This window comes from Gopherus evgoodei, chromosome 3, assembly GCF_007399415.2.
Source record: "Gopherus evgoodei ecotype Sinaloan lineage chromosome 3, rGopEvg1_v1.p, whole genome shotgun sequence".
NCBI classification, from domain to species: domain Eukaryota; kingdom Metazoa; phylum Chordata; order Testudines; family Testudinidae; genus Gopherus; species Gopherus evgoodei.
The window spans coordinates 53,221,412-53,238,398 of NC_044324.1; the positions used below are offsets into that span (position 1 = coordinate 53,221,412).

The following is a 16,987-nucleotide window of genomic DNA, read 5'->3' on the forward strand; positions in this document are numbered from 1 at the left end:
GCAGTAACGAATCCTAGAAAAGAAAACCGAAATAACAGATAAGGAATGCCAAGCTGGGAATTTCAGCCAGTGTACTGACACAGTGAAATGATTTGAAGTAAATGTACTGCCAAACAGAGAGGCAGTGTGTGGCAGTGGATAAGGTCAGGGCTGACCCTAGGTCTTTTGTCATCCATGATGAAAAATGTTTTTGGTGGCCTCAAAAGGTTGAATATACAACCCCCAAACCTAGATTTGGCACTTTGTCTCCCCATCATCCTGATTTGGTTCAGGGCTGCCCGGGGAGGGGGGGGAGAAGTGGGGCAATTTGTCCCAGGCCCTGGGCCCCGCAGGGGCCTCCACGAGAGTTTTTTTGGGCCCCGGAGCAGGGTCCTTCACTCACTCCGGGGGCCCCAGAAATCTCTCGAGGGGCCTGGGCCCCTGGAGCTTTTTCTGCTCCGGGTCTTCGGCGGTAGGGGGTCCTTCCGCCCTGGCCGCCGCCGAATTACCGCTGAAGCTGGACCTGCTGCCGAAATGCCGGGTCTTCGGTGGTAATACGGTGGCGAGGGGTCCTTCCGCTCTGGGACCTGCTGCCGAAGTGCACCGAAGACCCGCAGCGGGGCCCCCTGCTGCTGAAGACCCCAGGCTCCCTGAATCCTCTGGCGACCCTGATTTGGTTCCACTAGAACATGGCATCCAGCATGATCATCCTGATCATCAGCCCTTAAGGATGACTGTGAATAGGGCACTGATTTGGGGGCAAGGCAAGGAGATTTGGGTTCTTTTCCCAGTTCTTACTATGTGAACTTGGGGGGAAAAATACTTCACCTCTCCGTGCATCTGTTTTCCTCCCCTCCATTTGTATGTGTCTTGTCCAGTTACATTATAAGCTTTTTCTTCCTCTGTGTTTTGCATAGTACTGAGTATAATGGGGGTCCACTCTCATTTGGGGCTCTAGCCATTACTCTTCCACAAAAATAAATATGAATTTACCTGTACAGCACTCCATACTTATGGTCCTGTTAAAATAATAGTAAGTGACAAATTATTATAATTAATGGAATAGAAAAGAAAAAAAATCGGGGAAAAAGATTCCTGTTTAAAAAAAAAAAAGGCAGTAACTGACTGAATGTCTCAGTGCACAATGTAGTGATGTATTCCATTTTATATCGCTTATCTCTTTATCTAATGCGATCAGAGAGTGAGCCGATAAAGTCTAAGAACGGTTTCCAAAGGTTTTTACATTTGTCTGTGCTGTCCTGCAAGCTGAATGCTAAACTTCAGGTGACATAGTTTCTGTTACTACAATAGCCCATTTCTCCATCATGGGCAGTGCTTTATCATTCCAGTGTCAAAGAGTGATTAGTTTTTTAATTGATTTTGTTCCCATGGGATAGATCCTTCTGCACTGTGCTTTTCTTTAGCTATTACCTAGATATGTGCCGTGTCACTCAGTAAACATAAAGATGTGACCAGGGGTGAATAAGTCCTTTATAATGCTTCTGTTCTACAGAACTGTCTCTGAAAGTGCATGCACTCCATGGCAAGGCTTTCACTTTCACACAAATTCAACTCTAGAGTTACACTGATCAAGTCTATGAAATTTTCCACTTAAGACCATGGAATTACATCTGTCAGGAACATGGCCCAGGAGTGACAAAGATTTTTGTATTATATACACCACCAAAAAATATAGTTTATTGTTATTATTTGCTTAGGGCCTGATCCAATGCTCATTGACATCAATAGGGGGATTCCTTCCACTGGTTTCAATGGACAGTGTATCTGTCTCTCTGAATCACTGAAAACGTGTCTAATGCTAAACAAGGCAGAGATGGCTTAATTGTGTCCGGCCCTCATGCAGCTCCACAGTGGAGGGAATATGATACCTCCCTAACTCATGGGGCCCATGTAAGAATTACAATCTCTTTGCTCCCCCAAGTGCAGGGGCTGCTACAAAGTTGCTCAGTCCCCATAGAAGCAAGTTGTCAGTTGTGAGCAGGGGTGGGCAGGGAGTAAGCAAAGCCATAGCTCCACTAGCTTCACGTACCAGCCAGCAAAGCTGTCTAGCCAGAGGGGCATGTGCTTGCTGCACCTCTTAAAGCAGAGGAGTTGGGAAGCTCTTCTTGTATTTCCTCAAGGCAGTGAGGCACTGTGCCATCTCCTACAATAGGTTGTTCCTCAGAGGAATAAATACAACCTAAAATAAAGATAATCCCTGCCCATCAGAACCAGGTAGATAGAGAAAACAGGACATAATTCCAGCAGAAGAAATAATATAGAGTATTTGTTGTTTGCTTTCTCTTAGTCCTGGGCCTGGACAAAGCAACTTAATAGGCATTCAATACAATCTACATGAAGTGTGAATTGGCTTAGTTTCAAATTGCAATTTGCACGGCTTTATAATTATTGCTCTGTAATTGCTGTTCTGTTCCTGAGTATGTCATGTTCAGATCTCTTTCTTCAATGTGACTTTATATATGGGGGGAAATGGGATGCTTTGGTGTTTAAATAAAGCAAAGATAATGGGTTTATACTTGGAAGCTGTATGAGGTTTGGATCTTACAGAATAATTAGCTAAAGGTACCTCACATTTAACAAAAGGTGAATGGATATTGTGTATTGTATCCATTCTCTTTACCATTCAAAAGTAAATGTAAATTAGGCACAAATGACAGGAGGTTCTGGGGAGCCAAGCGTCTGCAGGTTCCACTGAAGTCAATGGGACCTGCAGGTACTTGACAACTCTGAAAATAATGCAAAAATTAAGACTCATATAAAGCTAGAATCTTGTAATAAAGAGTGTTCCCACCACTCTTCCAAGTGCATTGGACTTTACTCTAAAACTTGTTTCTTTACTACAATTTGCTCAGCAGAAGCCTTATAGTATGCACATGTTCTGTTAATCCGTAAACAGATTTACCCTTCCATCAGATACTTGGTTACAAAGGGTTTGTGTTACAGGCAGAATGGGTATGACTTGAGTCTCAATGTTATCACAAATGTATTCCATCCACAAGTCTGTTTCTTTGTTAAATAAAAGAGACAAAGTGGATGAGGTAATATTATTTATTGGACAAACTTCTTCAGGTCTTCTTCAGACACTGAGATGCAGTACTAGTAAAGTGCAAGTTTTAAAGAGCATGAGAAGGTGAGATAGGAGGGAGAAGGTCTCTGAACTCTTGGGGCCTGATCTTGCAGCCCTTACTCAACAAACACTCCCTCTGAAACCAAGGAGAGTGTTGTCTGAGCAACACTTGAAGAGCTGGGTTTGTGAGGAGTTGAAATGATTCATTTTCCTGTCCGTTAAATTGGTACCACTCCAAAGAGGTTGCACCAAAGTTCCTGAGAGGAGATTCTGGCCCTACATCCTTACTTGAAATACTGGATTAGTTCCAGTTTTCAGCAGTAGAAACTTAGACTTATAACAGTAAAATGATTAGCTATTATTGATCCAAACTACTATGTGTCTATATGCAGATAGAACTGATCAGATAGGTATTCCTGAGAAACTGAAAACTGAATTCACTTTGACAAAACAATTCCTATACTTTTAAAAATGTAATATTAGTCATCTCAAATCCATTACCAAGTGCTAAAGAAACTACACCAACTGTCTGACCATCATCTTCCAGGAACATTTAAAAAAAAATCTGTTCCAGGGCTCCTTCATTACAAAGAAACCTATTTTCACAGTAGAAATAGCACTGAACTTCATCTTATTTTCATACCACATTCCTTTCGCTTCTAACTGTAATCTAAGAAATACCTCTTTAAACCAACAACTTATATCTTTAGAAACTATTTTAAAGTATCTTTAGGCTATTTTTATGTATTTCAAAAGAGTCAAAATGTAAATACTTTGCTGAGCATAGATCAAATGGGACAGTTTAGTTTGGTTAGAAGTACCTCAGATATAGTAATTGAAATGTTCAGGCAACACAGCCTTTTATTCTTCTTTCCTACTGTAACATTTCATTGAACTAATATTGTAATTGGAGCTGTAAAAGAAATAAAATGATTAATCCTTTTTTGTTCTATAATCCTGTCTGTAGTGTAATTCCCTCAAAATGTAAAGCTTCAAAATAAAATATTGTCATGGAGATCAAAATGACAATTGTAAGTTGGCCTCTCCACTCTCCAGTACCTATTATTATTTTGATTATTACTATTTATTATCATCACATAGTTACAGAGGAAATCTTAACAGCCTGATAACACAACATCTAAGGCTGGATCCCCAGCTGGTATAAAGCAACATAACTCCATTGATTGGATTGCAACATGCTTCCAAAAATTTCTTTTTTTACTGTTTATAGGTGCATACAGAATATTAGGGGCTAGATGCTCAGCTGTCTTAAACTATAAAATATAAAAACCAGGGAAACCTCATATTCCAAAGTATTATCTGATGCACTGGCTTTTAAAAAAAGACTCTAGAGTCTCTCAAGAGTTGACAGAAAGAACCAGATTGTCATGGCAACGTGAGTTGTAGAAATCCTTCTTTGCTGTTTGCACAGATCATCTCCATTTGATCAGTCTGTTTACTAAATGTTACTAAAGAAAGCAATTAAAGGTTAATCTCTCCTCAAAAGCAAATAAATTAAATGCTAGTGAAATGGAGCAGAGAGGATAACTTCAGGCTGGTCAACAGATTTCAAATATAATGGATCTTCAATATAAATGACGCTTCTGTGGCTATCTGCATAATATCAAATACTAATATTATACAAGAGTTAGGGCTCTATTCATCAATATTTGACTTGCCACTATGTCCTCATTTTGATATGAGTTTTCTTCATGGATCGAGGAAGCAATAATGGCCATTGAGTTCCCTGGGCTTTGGATTAGGTTCCAACTACTCAGGATCCATCCTTTAGGAAACTTAAACTATAAAGCACAGTACCAACATCAAAGCCAAATTTGGCTAGCTGTGAATAGAGGCAAGGATTTCAACCACAGGCTGGGAGATTCTTTTCAAATTAACAATCTTGTGGATCTGCAAAAGACTTAACAAGATTGCAGCATTTATGCTTGTTTTATAGCACCTTTTAAATAGGTTCATAGGTAAGCAAGAGAGGCCTAGCTGAACAAAGGTCACTCATCTATATACTTTTTTGTTCTCACCTTTGCTTTCCTAAAACCTACTAGCATCACATTCTTCCCATTAGAGCCACTGCAAACAATGAGTCAAGGTGAATACTCTAGATATTAATGTGCTTACATAAAGAAAATCAATTTCATTTCACAAGAGATATGTCTTCAAATATACTGTAACATCAGCAGCTACTCGATGGTACTAGAGTTCTCAAAGTGAATTGTACAGTACCATTGTCTCCAAATGCTTAGTCTGACTCAACTCCTGTATTATATTATAAGAAAGATCAGAACGATACTTTCTGTTTCCCCTTCTTAAGCATTCTTACCCTCACCATTTTGTTCACTCTTCTTTTCTTATTCTTTGTTACAGTAACTTGTTTTGTTCTCTTTTAGGAACCATGTGTGCATATATGTTTCTACAGTGCCTAGAAATACAGTGCCCTGATTTTATGTGGTTCCTTGGAGCACTATAATCTCATTGCAACTACATACAAAATGCCAATAATTACATTAAAAAAACCCCAATATGATAAATCTAAATCTTATTTAGATTGTAAAGTCAAGCAGGAAAATGTCAGTTAAGATTGCCAGTGTCAGCTCTCTTTCTCTCTCTCAGCATGGGAGCTGGGGAGCTCCTTTCCAATCTCGTGCCGCAAGTAGTGGGAATGGGCCACTGGAGCCATATGTTGTGTTTGTGATGGTTGTGTGGAGCCTGGCCCAGCTCCTTTTCCCAGCTCCTGGAGATTTGGTCTGCTTCTGGGGTTCCCAATACAATGTGCGCTGCCACAGCTTTGGTAAACCAGGCCCTAGATTCAAATTTTATGTTCCATTATTATTTTGGTTTGCTGCCAAAATGATGCTGACAACACACATGAAAGGAGGGAAATGATTATTTTCAAACTTTTACATCACTTTTATATTTGATCAGAAGCTCATGGAAAAAAGAAAAGGCACATCTCTGGCCCCAGGACACTCTCTGCCAAATGCAACAATTAAGGTGTTTAAGCTTTTTTTTTTTTTTAAATTAGGCAATCTAACTAGAGGTGTCGCTATCAGCCTACTCTATAATAAAAAAACAAAGATGACTTTCATAGAAAAATATGCAAAAGCTTGCATTTTGCAACTTTTCAGTAAAAAAATCTTACTTTGAAATTACAAATAAAGTAAAGGCAAGGGCTGCAAAATTCCATTTTAAAATGGTGACAATGTTTTATGTAACTGTTTGCAAAACAAAGGCTGTGGGCTTTGCAAAGTATTATTCATCATGTTCAACACTGTATGAGCTGCAATTTAGCAAACAATTTTTTTCCAGAATACCACTATACAAAAGAGACATGATTGTGGGGCATGATCCTGTATTTCAGTATCCCTGGGATACTGTAGAAGAGACATAAAACATTTCACGACTAAAATGATGGTAGTATTTTCTGCACGTTGTCCACAATATTTTCTTAAAGAGGGGAGGGGAGAAGCAGCAAACTAAAAGTTGAGTAAAATTCTATATCTGTTTTGTATATTGGATAAATTGTTCAAGAACAGATTACCTTCATAAATATATGAGCCTCTTAATGCTGCCAAGATCAATGACCCAGATTCACTGCAAGTTCATGCTGTTTTACGCCAGTGTAAACACTGACAGAGGGCCCCAGTGACTGAAAGTTCACCTGAGAAAAAGGGTGTTGCATCACAAAATCACAATCTTTTCTCAGCATTAATCAGAGAACTAATCATTCACCAAGGGCCCCATCCAGCTACTGTTGAAATCAACAGAAAAACTCCTATTAACATCAATTACAGCTGTTTTGGGCCCTCAAAATTATAATAAGTTATTTTGCTTTATTAAAAATGTCTCTGAATGTTAAGTTATATAAAGATGGAAATAGCTATTACATAGCTAATCGGTAATTAAAATGTATAATTTAATAACTGCAAAACTGTAACAAATTGCAATTAATTTTTATACCTGAAATTAGAGCATTACTAAAATTGCAAGAAATCATTGAGGGGAGGGTTGTTTGTTTGTTTTTGCTTATCTTTCACTGAAAGTGAACTATTGACAATTCTCTGATTAATCAAGAGGCATCTGGTTAATCATCAGAAATATGAGACTAATTAAATCTTGCCGTACTTTTTAACCGAATGGCCCCTCCAGTTAAAAATGATGAGAAACTATTGTGGTTTAGTTTTTCAACTGCATACGATGCAGAAATGGAGATGGAGAAAAATATGTATGCTCTGAAGAATGGTATGACTCTTTAATGACAATACAATGTAGTATTTCTCTTGTGAGGTCTCTATGCATGTGTATTTCTTCTTTTACAATTAAATTCCTAAATGTAGACAACTGATAAATATTGCCTTTGTATATCAGCATAACACTGGCACTAATCCAAGTAGTTTGTTTAAGCATTAATTAATGTTTATAACCAAGCTAATGTGGATTTTCTTAAATATGGAAGAAATGTTGTGTGGTTTACTGAAATCTTTCATCCAGCTAGAATAAAGATATATGAGGACAAGGCAAGATCTCACAGATTTCCTGAGGCACTAAGGGTATTTGTCCCTAGTTCAAAAGTTACTGGTTGATCAAAATGGTGTAAAGCAGAGGTTCTCAAACTGTGGTCTGTGGACCTCCAGTGTTCCAAGAGCTCCCTTCAGGTGGTCTGTGGATAGTTCCATCCAAGGTGCGTGCCTGGGCAGCCCCACATGAGAGAATGAAGGCCACCCACCTAATTAGTGGAGCTGTGCAGGCATGGCTCCACTAATTAGGTGCCTGGACCCTGGAGAAGATGCACATGTAAGGTGAGGTGATGGCCTTGGGAGAGAGGGGTAGGTGGGAGGGACCAGTAGGGGGAGGAATTTGGGATGTGCAGGGCTGCGGCAGCCAGAGAAAGCCGTGACTTTCCTCAGCTCCAGGGCTATCTCTGCCAGGGAAAGACAGCCTTCCTTCCCAGCCTCAGCTCTGTGGCTACTGTGGCAGGGGAGAGACTACCCTCTTTCCCTTGGGCGCTGTTGTGATGAGGGAGAGAGCGCACATCCATCACATTAGAAAGGTAAGGACTATTGATATTAAAATATGAGTTGTGTGCTTTTATTTGTGTAGCAAAAAACCTTAATTATTATATTATTATTATTATTATTATTATTATTATTATTATTATTATTATTATTATTATTATTATTATATAGAGCTTTTATCCAAAGCGCTTGACAATAGTTAGCTAATGGTACAAACAACATTTGGAAAGCTCATTAAGTGGTTCGCCAAGACCCTCAGCAATTTTCAAGTGGGTCTGTGAAAAAAAAAGTTTGAGAACCATTGGAAAGGAAATTGCAGCTGATGTAGAAATGTAAAGTATCTTAGTAAAATAAGCAATTCATACATCCATACATCATTGCAGAAATGAGGGAGGAACAGCATAACATTATAATCTTAATTTTGCAGCCATGTTGACGTGATTCCAGAAGGGCCATAATCTTATTGCAATTACACTAGGATACCTTTATAGTAATGCCACTCAACTACACTACAGGCCTTGTCTAAACTTAAAAGTGTTGCTGCTTTAAAGATGTTAGCATAATTAAAGTGGCAAATGCCTCTTTGTATTGACACAATTATGTCATAAAAATGCTTATAGCTTACTCTGATTCAGCCAATCAAAATAAGATATACTGATATAACTGCATCTACACTAGGACTTTTACTGGCATAATCATGTCGGCAAAACAAATCACACCCCTACCAACCTAGTTTTTAAGCGGAGACTGGGCCTCAGGGACCACAGATGTAAAGATCCCAGTTACTTCATGGCTTTGAACTCACAGTAAGATTTGAATTTACAGCACCACACCTTAAGCAGTGGATTACTCTGAAATAAGGTATTAATGTGAAAGTCAAATGATGGTGTACAAAAGACTGAACTTGTACGTTTTCAAATTAATAGTCAGTAAGGGTTCTCAGTCACTTCCCAGATAGGACCCTCAGTACAGCAAACCGTTAATGTGTTGGTTTCTGTTCCTTGAGATTTACACACTTGTATTCAGTGGGATCAAAGTTTCAATTTCAAAGGTATCTGGACCCTAACTTCCTTAAGCTTCTTTGAAAATCCCAGACTAAATAAATACGTCATTACGCTGCTGTACAGCCAGTACAAATGAGATCAAGAATCAGGCCCCAAATTTGTATAGGAGGAACACTTAGCAGAAAAGCAAAACAAACAAAAAGCCCCACACAGTACTCTCAACCTTTAGCCTAAATCATACATATGTGTGAAAGGGCATAAATATCTAGGTGCAAAAGTAAGCAACTGAAACTAGCCCAGAGAATATTTCCTGTGCTTACAGTCTAGCTCAGAGGGTGCCGTATGCCCTCAACACTCATTTTGATTTTAGTGAGCCCTGAAGTCATTGTACACCTTACACAACTGGGCTCTTGTATACTATCATCAGGGTCTTATATTAGCACACTACTGTATCTTCTTTTGGACTATCTTTAATAGGAGGGTTAAAACCAGAAGGTGGCCGTGTTCTTGGGTTCTCCGATTAACTCATATAATTTCTACAGTGTAGTTTTTTCAGACTTTACCTAATATTTTTACTTTAGTGTAAAACCAGAAACATGGGTCTTTCCTAATGTAAAGGTACATTTTTAAAATGAGATAATTTATTAAAAGTGAACACACTGATACATTCGGACAGCATATCTTAATCCTGGGGACAGAACTGTCTGCTCATTTTTGTTTCTTGTTAGGCCATTTCCACTTCAGACTGAGCAGAATTGGGATTGTCCATTGAGTACTTATCACTCACTTCTGAACATCCAATACTTGGCTCTGGTCCTAAGTGCAAAAATTAAAAAAAAAATAACCCTCTTTAACTCATTTTCTCCTTGCTTGTTTGAGCTTCCTCTGGAGGAGATAGAAGCCTCTCTAGGGACACCATTTTCACAGTTTGAGAAACATTGCTCTGCAGACAGAGAAAATACATGACTTTAAGAGAGAAATGCTTTCAACTCAACATACTGAGCAAGCCTTAAATGTAGTGGAAACTTATAGGTGCTGTAGTCATACTAATTATTTGACAAAGTGACCACAGCAAGCAGAGAATACATAAAATGCAGGGTTGTTGTTTTTTTAAACAAGATCTTTAAACTGTAGATGTGTGAGTGCTTTCCCAGACTGGATATGATTTAAACACAGAAATCTCTTTCCTTCTCTCTTTTTGATTAACATGAATTATACTTCCGAGGTTGTAATATAAAATAAAACTTGTTCATGAAAATTCTGTTTGAGACAATTAAATGTCTTACTTTCTCTTTCATTGCCAAAGTGATCTGAAAAAGGACAGTAACTGATTTGAAAACATGTATTGTACCCAAAATAAAACATTTCATCCATGCATTCCCCTATGTTGTCTTCTATAAAAGTTGCTAGAGACGCAAAGGATAAAGATTCCACCAGTAGAGAGATTATTTTATTATAGCCTGAAGAAATTTTAATCTCACAGTAATTTAAATCTTCTGCTTTACTTTCCTATTAGTAGATGTTTCTCACCTTTTTTTAAAGAGAGAGAGGGAGAGAGAGAGAGGGCAATGCTACTGTGTTTTTGCAAGATTCAAAGAAACTAACAGACTCCTTGAAGTTTTTGGCTGAGATGCAGCCTATCTAAATGAACAAATCATATGATAAACAAGCCACCTTCCCCTACAGAGCTGAGTACTGCTGTTGTTTGCCTTGTGAAGCATTCTTTTCTCTGGTAGTTTCTGAAGAAGTGATATTTTTAAATAACTCCACGTCTGTCTCTCTATAGCATACAAAAGGAGAACAACTCTACCTCTTTTGCAAAATACTCACATCGATCAGTACAACATAATGGTAGCAGCTGAATAGAAGTCATAGCAATGCCTCTAAGTCTACTTACTACATTAAGGGGAAATGTACACATTTCTTTACAGTCATTCCTTGCTTTTTACCTTTGAAAAGTTGTAGCCAATTGTACAGCAGCAGAGGGTCTGAATTTCATTTCATAACAATACAGTTATAGAGCAATGCATAAGGTAGAAGAGCTTTCATTTACAGCTGGATAAAGGGAAAACGACGTGCAAGGCAACACCTACAGAAAAATGCAGCACGTTGGAGCTTTACATATCAAACCCCAGAGAATCCCTATTACAATGAACAGCAAATTAATTCACTGCCATTGGACAGCTAAAATAAAGAGTTCCTGGGAACTATTCATTAACATTTTATGGGCTTCTGGAAGCAAAGGCTGTTCATATTACTAAGCAATGAATTCTCTCGCCCTTTTTACTCTGCAAATCTAATTCCAGCCCTAGGTTTATCTTTTACTAAATATAGATACCTGTGCGAAACTGCCTAGGGACCTTAATAGGAAAGAATTATGTCAAATATCCCTGCTGTTTCCTCTTCTACCTGTTCTTTGGCTTCAATATTAAGTCAGGTTGCAGCCTTTAAGTGGGTGCGTTCCTGCTCCATATTAAATCAGGTATAATTATATTCTGCAGCCCAGCATCAGAGGTAGTGCCCAAATATGCCTGGCCAAGCTCTTTGTACGTAACCAAACCACGTCGGATCGGCGCTGGATAACCAAGATCCGGCCTCCAGCTTTTCATACGTGTTGTCAGCCGTGCAAAGAAACGCTTAAATGTCAAACGCCAGAACCAGCTACAGTGTATGTTATAAATGGGGAGAGAGTCTAAGTCCTCCAAGAGAGCCGAGACAATAGTACCATTGATTGCAATTCGCCTCATTCCACCCCCGAGGCCCGGCCAGGGGACAGATTATTAGCCTTGCTCCGGTGCGGTGGGCTGGGCTGGGGCAGGGACAGAACTGGGAATTGCCATTGCTTGTCAGTTCCTGACCTAGCCTATCTCTGTCCCCGACCCCGATCTTCTGCAGCTGGCGGCGCTGCTGGACCCAGGCAGCAGTTATCACCCCCGCCTCCTAGCCCCAGCGCGACGTGCCAGCGGATCCGGCCTCATGTCATTATCCCCCAAACCAACCCAATCCAGAGGCAGGGGTTGAAGTGCCAGGGTTGAAGTGTGGGGGGTTATTAAACAGCCGCAGGGCAGTGCAAAACGTGGGTTAACTGGAGGAGGATCAGGAACCGAAAGGCGGGAAGGCAATTAGCCCCTGCCAGCCAGGGGGAAAGGATCAGCCGGCAGAAGGGGGATAGGTAGGTGGGGGCTGGGGGAGTGGGACGTCTGGATAGGTGATTATACATAACAGATTTTTTGCTTTACTGGGACTGGAGTGCACCATGTATTGCACCAAGGACAACTCCCATTCAAGGAGCTGCCCTTTCAGCACCACCACCAAATCAATCCGATGTTCGTGCTTCTCCGCTCTCTATTCCCAACCAGCAAAAGGAGATCGGGGATAGCCTAGTGACCCGATGTTGCCCTGTCAGCCGGGGCAGCCCCAGCATTTGGGCTGAGGCAGAGTCCTCGGGGGGTTCGGGACCAGACGTGTCTTATTGCTGCTCCGTCGGTTCCTTTGCCCAGCTGAAAGTGGATCAGAACTAGATCTACACCTACTGCCCCGCACCCCTCTCAGAACCGCTGTCTGCGGGGCAAAGCTACCCCGGGGACATGCGAAAATCAAAGGGCACTTTGCAGTGCCGCCCCGTGCAGACGTGACCCCCAGCCCTAGGGGCCCAAAGGAGAGGGCATGACAGGGAACGAGGAGCTAAAACTCCTCCTCAGTTTGGAGTCTGGCGTTTCGCTTTCTTTCTCTCCTTATTTTCAGTCACCGCCTCCCCCCCCCAAAAAAAACACAACAACTGGGGAGCAGCAGACCGAGGCAGAATACAGGAGGAAAATAAGACGGAATCAACTATTTATTTTTAAGAAACATTTTGAAAATTTGGGAGGAGGAAGGGATCCTGCTCCCACGCGCTGTGCAGATGACAAAATAAACCGACCCCCCCCCCCAGGACACGCTGCATATAGAGAAAACAGCTCCGAGCAGGTGGACTAGGAAACAGGAACAGGTGCCTTGCTGTGAGGTGAGCATCGCCTCCCCCCCCCCAGCGCAGCACTTAAAAGGACCCGGCTAAGGAGAGGCGAAGCCAATAATGAATGGGGAAGTAGTTGTCTCCAGGCATGAGGCAGGTGTTGGGGCTGAGGCCAGCCCTGAAGTCGTGAAACCTCGTTCTGCTGCCCCTTCCCCTCCCCCCAACTCCTTCCCAGGCGCAAGCCAAGCTGCCGGGCTGGGGAGCGCAGGATAGCACGGAGCTCCCGTCATCCCCGCGGGGGAGAGGAGAGGAGAGGACAGGAGGTCTATAGAGAAGCCGGACCCAGCTCTCCTTCTTTCCGCTAACTTCCCCAGCTAGGCTACTCCTGGGAAGTTACAAGAGACGATGTCCGACCATAGGGGAAGTGGGGGCAACTCCCCCCAGCCACCCGCTCGCCCGGCCGCGGGAGCAGGGAGCCGGATCGCGGTGTCAGGAGTGGGGAGGTGTATTTAAATCCAGGGAAGGGAGGGGAGAGACAAACTAGCCCGCCCAGGTGCTGTCCGCAGCACGCGGGGAAGTACCGCACAGCCGTGTGCAGCGGCGAACTGTTCGCAAACTCCCCTCCGCATCCTACGCGCACAGCACCGCTCCGAGCACCACAGCGGGCAGAGAGCAGTGGGGTCCGGCTCCTGCTCGCCGCTGTCCCCCCAGCGCTTGTCAAGAGCCATCGGGCTGGCTCTGAACTCAAAGCCCGGAGAAGTCCACATGGGAGAGGGAGGATAAGGGAAAGGTGGGAATGGCTTGGGAAGCTGAATGCCTGTAATTGCGTTGAACAGAAATCCGTGATGGGGAACTCGCCGGTGGGGCGCGGAGAGTTGGCATGAAATAATCGCCCCGATCCCCAATGAGCGCCTTCCTGAGCACAAATACAGACCCCGATTGCTAGAAACCCAAATCTTACCCTGAGCTGCAGTGAGGAGCCCCGCGCAGAAAAACAGCAGAGACTTGAATTTCCTCCACGCAGTCATGTCTGCAGTTATTCCACACACCCACACACAGCCCCGGCGGCTCTTCTCGGCTGTGACCGTCTCCTCCGAGGAGCAGTGGGACTAAGGACAGTGCCAAATAATCACCAAACGGCAAAGAGAGGAAGAGGGGAAAGATCCAGGTCCCGAAAGCAGCGCAGCATCCGACGCCTCCTGCAGGACTGGTAGCTCGGCTCGCTTCGCTCTTCTCATAGCATCAGGTCCCGAGCCACTGCAGGGCTGGGATGCCTAGAGCCTGGTTGTGGGCTGGCCGGTCCAAGGGGGAGGAAAAACAAGCAGAGACCCAGACAGAGAGGCATCGAGAGAGGCAGGGAGGCAAGAGAGAAGAGGCAGCAGGCAGAGAGCGATCCAGCGAGTGCGAGAAGGGGGAGGAGGAGGAGAGAGGGAGGGATCGAGAGCGCAGCAGACGGGCTGCTAGCGACACAAGGAGCTGCTGCTACTGCTGCTGGACTCAACCATCACTTCCCACAGAGAGGGGAAGGAGACTGGCTGGAGCTGCACAGCCAGCACACACCAACCCAAGTGGGCAGCCTCCTGGCTGCAACGTGCAGGCACCCACAGTCGCCGGGCACCCTCCCCGCTCAAGAACCAGGCGCCTTTGCCATAGCATCGGGGTCACTCTGTCTCAGGCACTCACATGCAGAGGGGACAGCAAGGCGAAGCAACTTGAGCTACACTTGAAGAGTCCCATGAAGGCAAAGGCTTCTTTCCTACACCCTCTTGGCTCCCACTTGCTATAAGAGTGCCCCTGGCCTTCACTGCACGCAATTAGCTCGCACAGATGCCAAGAGAAGGGCGAACAATGCCCTGTGTTGCACAACACGGTTACGAAATGAACCACCCTATTTGGATGAGGTCCTGCTCTTAGATCAATCTTCTCAGGTGCCTCTTCCACGCTCCCTCGCTAGGGCGCCTCCGCGATTTGTAATGGCTATGTAGAGTTTCCAGAGCTGGGGGGTGGGGAGAGGCGAGGGAAGGAGGAGGAGGAAATCCCTGGTAGCTCTAAACCCAAGCTAGTTTTGGAAAAGGAAGAATTTCTGACCTGTTACGTGCTCCAATAGTTTATACCAAATTCTTCAATCAGAACAAATTGACCTTCTTAGGGGGACTAAAAGAGCCGAAGTCTCCTTGAGAAACGGTGCCCTGTCTTTGCACTCCTATTCCTAATGACTCGTGTCTCCAAGAAGGATTTCTGCCATTAAAAAACGTTTCTAAAATCCAGACGTTTCAGCTAGTATTCAGAAAGGGCTTCTCCTAGACATGACCTTAACACAAAAGGAGACTGTTCGGAGAGGCTGATGAAAATAAAACTTTAGCATATTATATGTTGTAGTGTTACCAGGGTTAGGATATATATGTGTGCTTCCCCCCATCCCTCACTCCACCTTTGCACCTAGTCTCTTTTTACAATTAAGAAAATATCTTTAAAAATAAGAGAGCCCCAAGTCTTGGTTTAGATCCAATAGGAATTAAAACTCTATAGCCACTACTACTACACACTATGCATAACTACATAATTAATACTTGATGTTACCTATATCAGTAATTAAAATATTACAAAGGATCATAGGAAAGAAACGACACACGTGGAGAGAGGTAGTTTCAAGGTTGTAATTATTCACTTATGATGAGTTTTCTTTCTTGGTAAAATATGCAACGTTGTTTTCTCATTGTAAGTTGCGGTAAGGTGGCGAATGGGTATTGAACGGGGGAGGCTGTAATAAGCTTGTATTTATGTATTGATGTTGTTGCGTTTCTCACCCAAAAAATCTCAGGGCAATGAAAATCTGCAGAAAAAGACGTGACATTACTGCCATCTCGTGGTGAGTATTTCTTGTGATTGCTTCATTTTTTCGATGTTTATTTCTCAATTCTACTCCAAAAATGACTGCATATGTGATGAACTGAGCGCTTTATAATAAAGATATATACAACTCACCTCTAAGATGAATTTTTGTATTCATGACAATAAGAAGATTCTAAAAGTAGCTAGAATCAGGCAGCATGTGGGCAGGCACAGTGAGAACTTCCCCACACAGATTTCCTCTGCTGATGCACTTCACTGCTGACATGCAATTCAGCTGCCCACCATCGTATTTGTCGTGCAGATCACTCATTGTGATGAACTGTGCCAAATTCTGAAGTCAGTGTGTGAGCTGTAGAAATGTTCGCCAAGCTTAAAATTGGGATTGCTGGTTCCTAAACCTCACTAGTTCTGGGCCCAGATTTTCTGGAAAAAAGTTTCTTAAAGAAACCCATTGAACTTTTTGTCATTTCCACCACTAGATTTTGATCTAGTACCTTTTCAGTGATGAGCAGATCAAAGCACACTATGGAAATGTCAGTTCAGGATATCAGTGTCCACATCCACACTCAGGGCAGGGCAGGGTAGTGCCAGGTAGATTCACACCCCAACTTGTGATGCACTACTGTTCCTGTAGACATGCCCTTAAAATTCAGACATTAAGTAGTACAGAGAATCTTATTTAAATCAGCAAAAGTAAGGTACATTGAAGGTAACTGTATTATTGATTAAATCAGTAGTTCTCAAACTATGGGTCGGGACCTCAAAGTGGGTCATGACCCATGTTAATGTAATTTAGACTTGCTGGGGACTGGGGACCGCTGCCTGCGGCTGAAGCCTGGGGTCTTTAGTCCTGGGCATTGAGACTCAGATTACAGGACCCTGCCTGGGATTGAAGCCCTTGACCTTCGGCTTTGGCCTCCCCACACCTGGGGCTCAGGCTGGCTCAGGCTTCAGTCCCCCCTTCCTGGGGTCATATAGTAATTTTTATTGTCAAAAGGGGAAGGTCACAATGCAATGAAGTTTGAGAACCCCTGGATTAAATATTATTGGCACTTATATAGAACTTTCAGGCATAGATATC

The 16,987-nt window shown here is 42.7% G+C and overlaps 1 protein-coding gene across 2 annotated transcripts in view; it reads right to left on the reverse strand.

Moving 5' to 3' along the window:
• CSMD1 (CUB and Sushi multiple domains 1) overlaps window positions 1–14,429 on the reverse strand; it is a 2,060,432-nt gene extending 2,046,003 nt beyond the window's left edge. For both annotated transcript variants that reach the window (XM_030555566.1, XM_030555565.1), the window contains exon 1: window positions 14,015–14,429. In XM_030555566.1, coding sequence (XP_030411426.1) covers window positions 14,015–14,081 — 67 coding nt within the window. In that variant the 5' untranslated portion in view covers window positions 14,082–14,429. The remainder of the gene's footprint in view (window positions 1–14,014) is intronic.
• Between the last annotated feature and the right edge of the window lie 2,558 nt (window positions 14,430–16,987).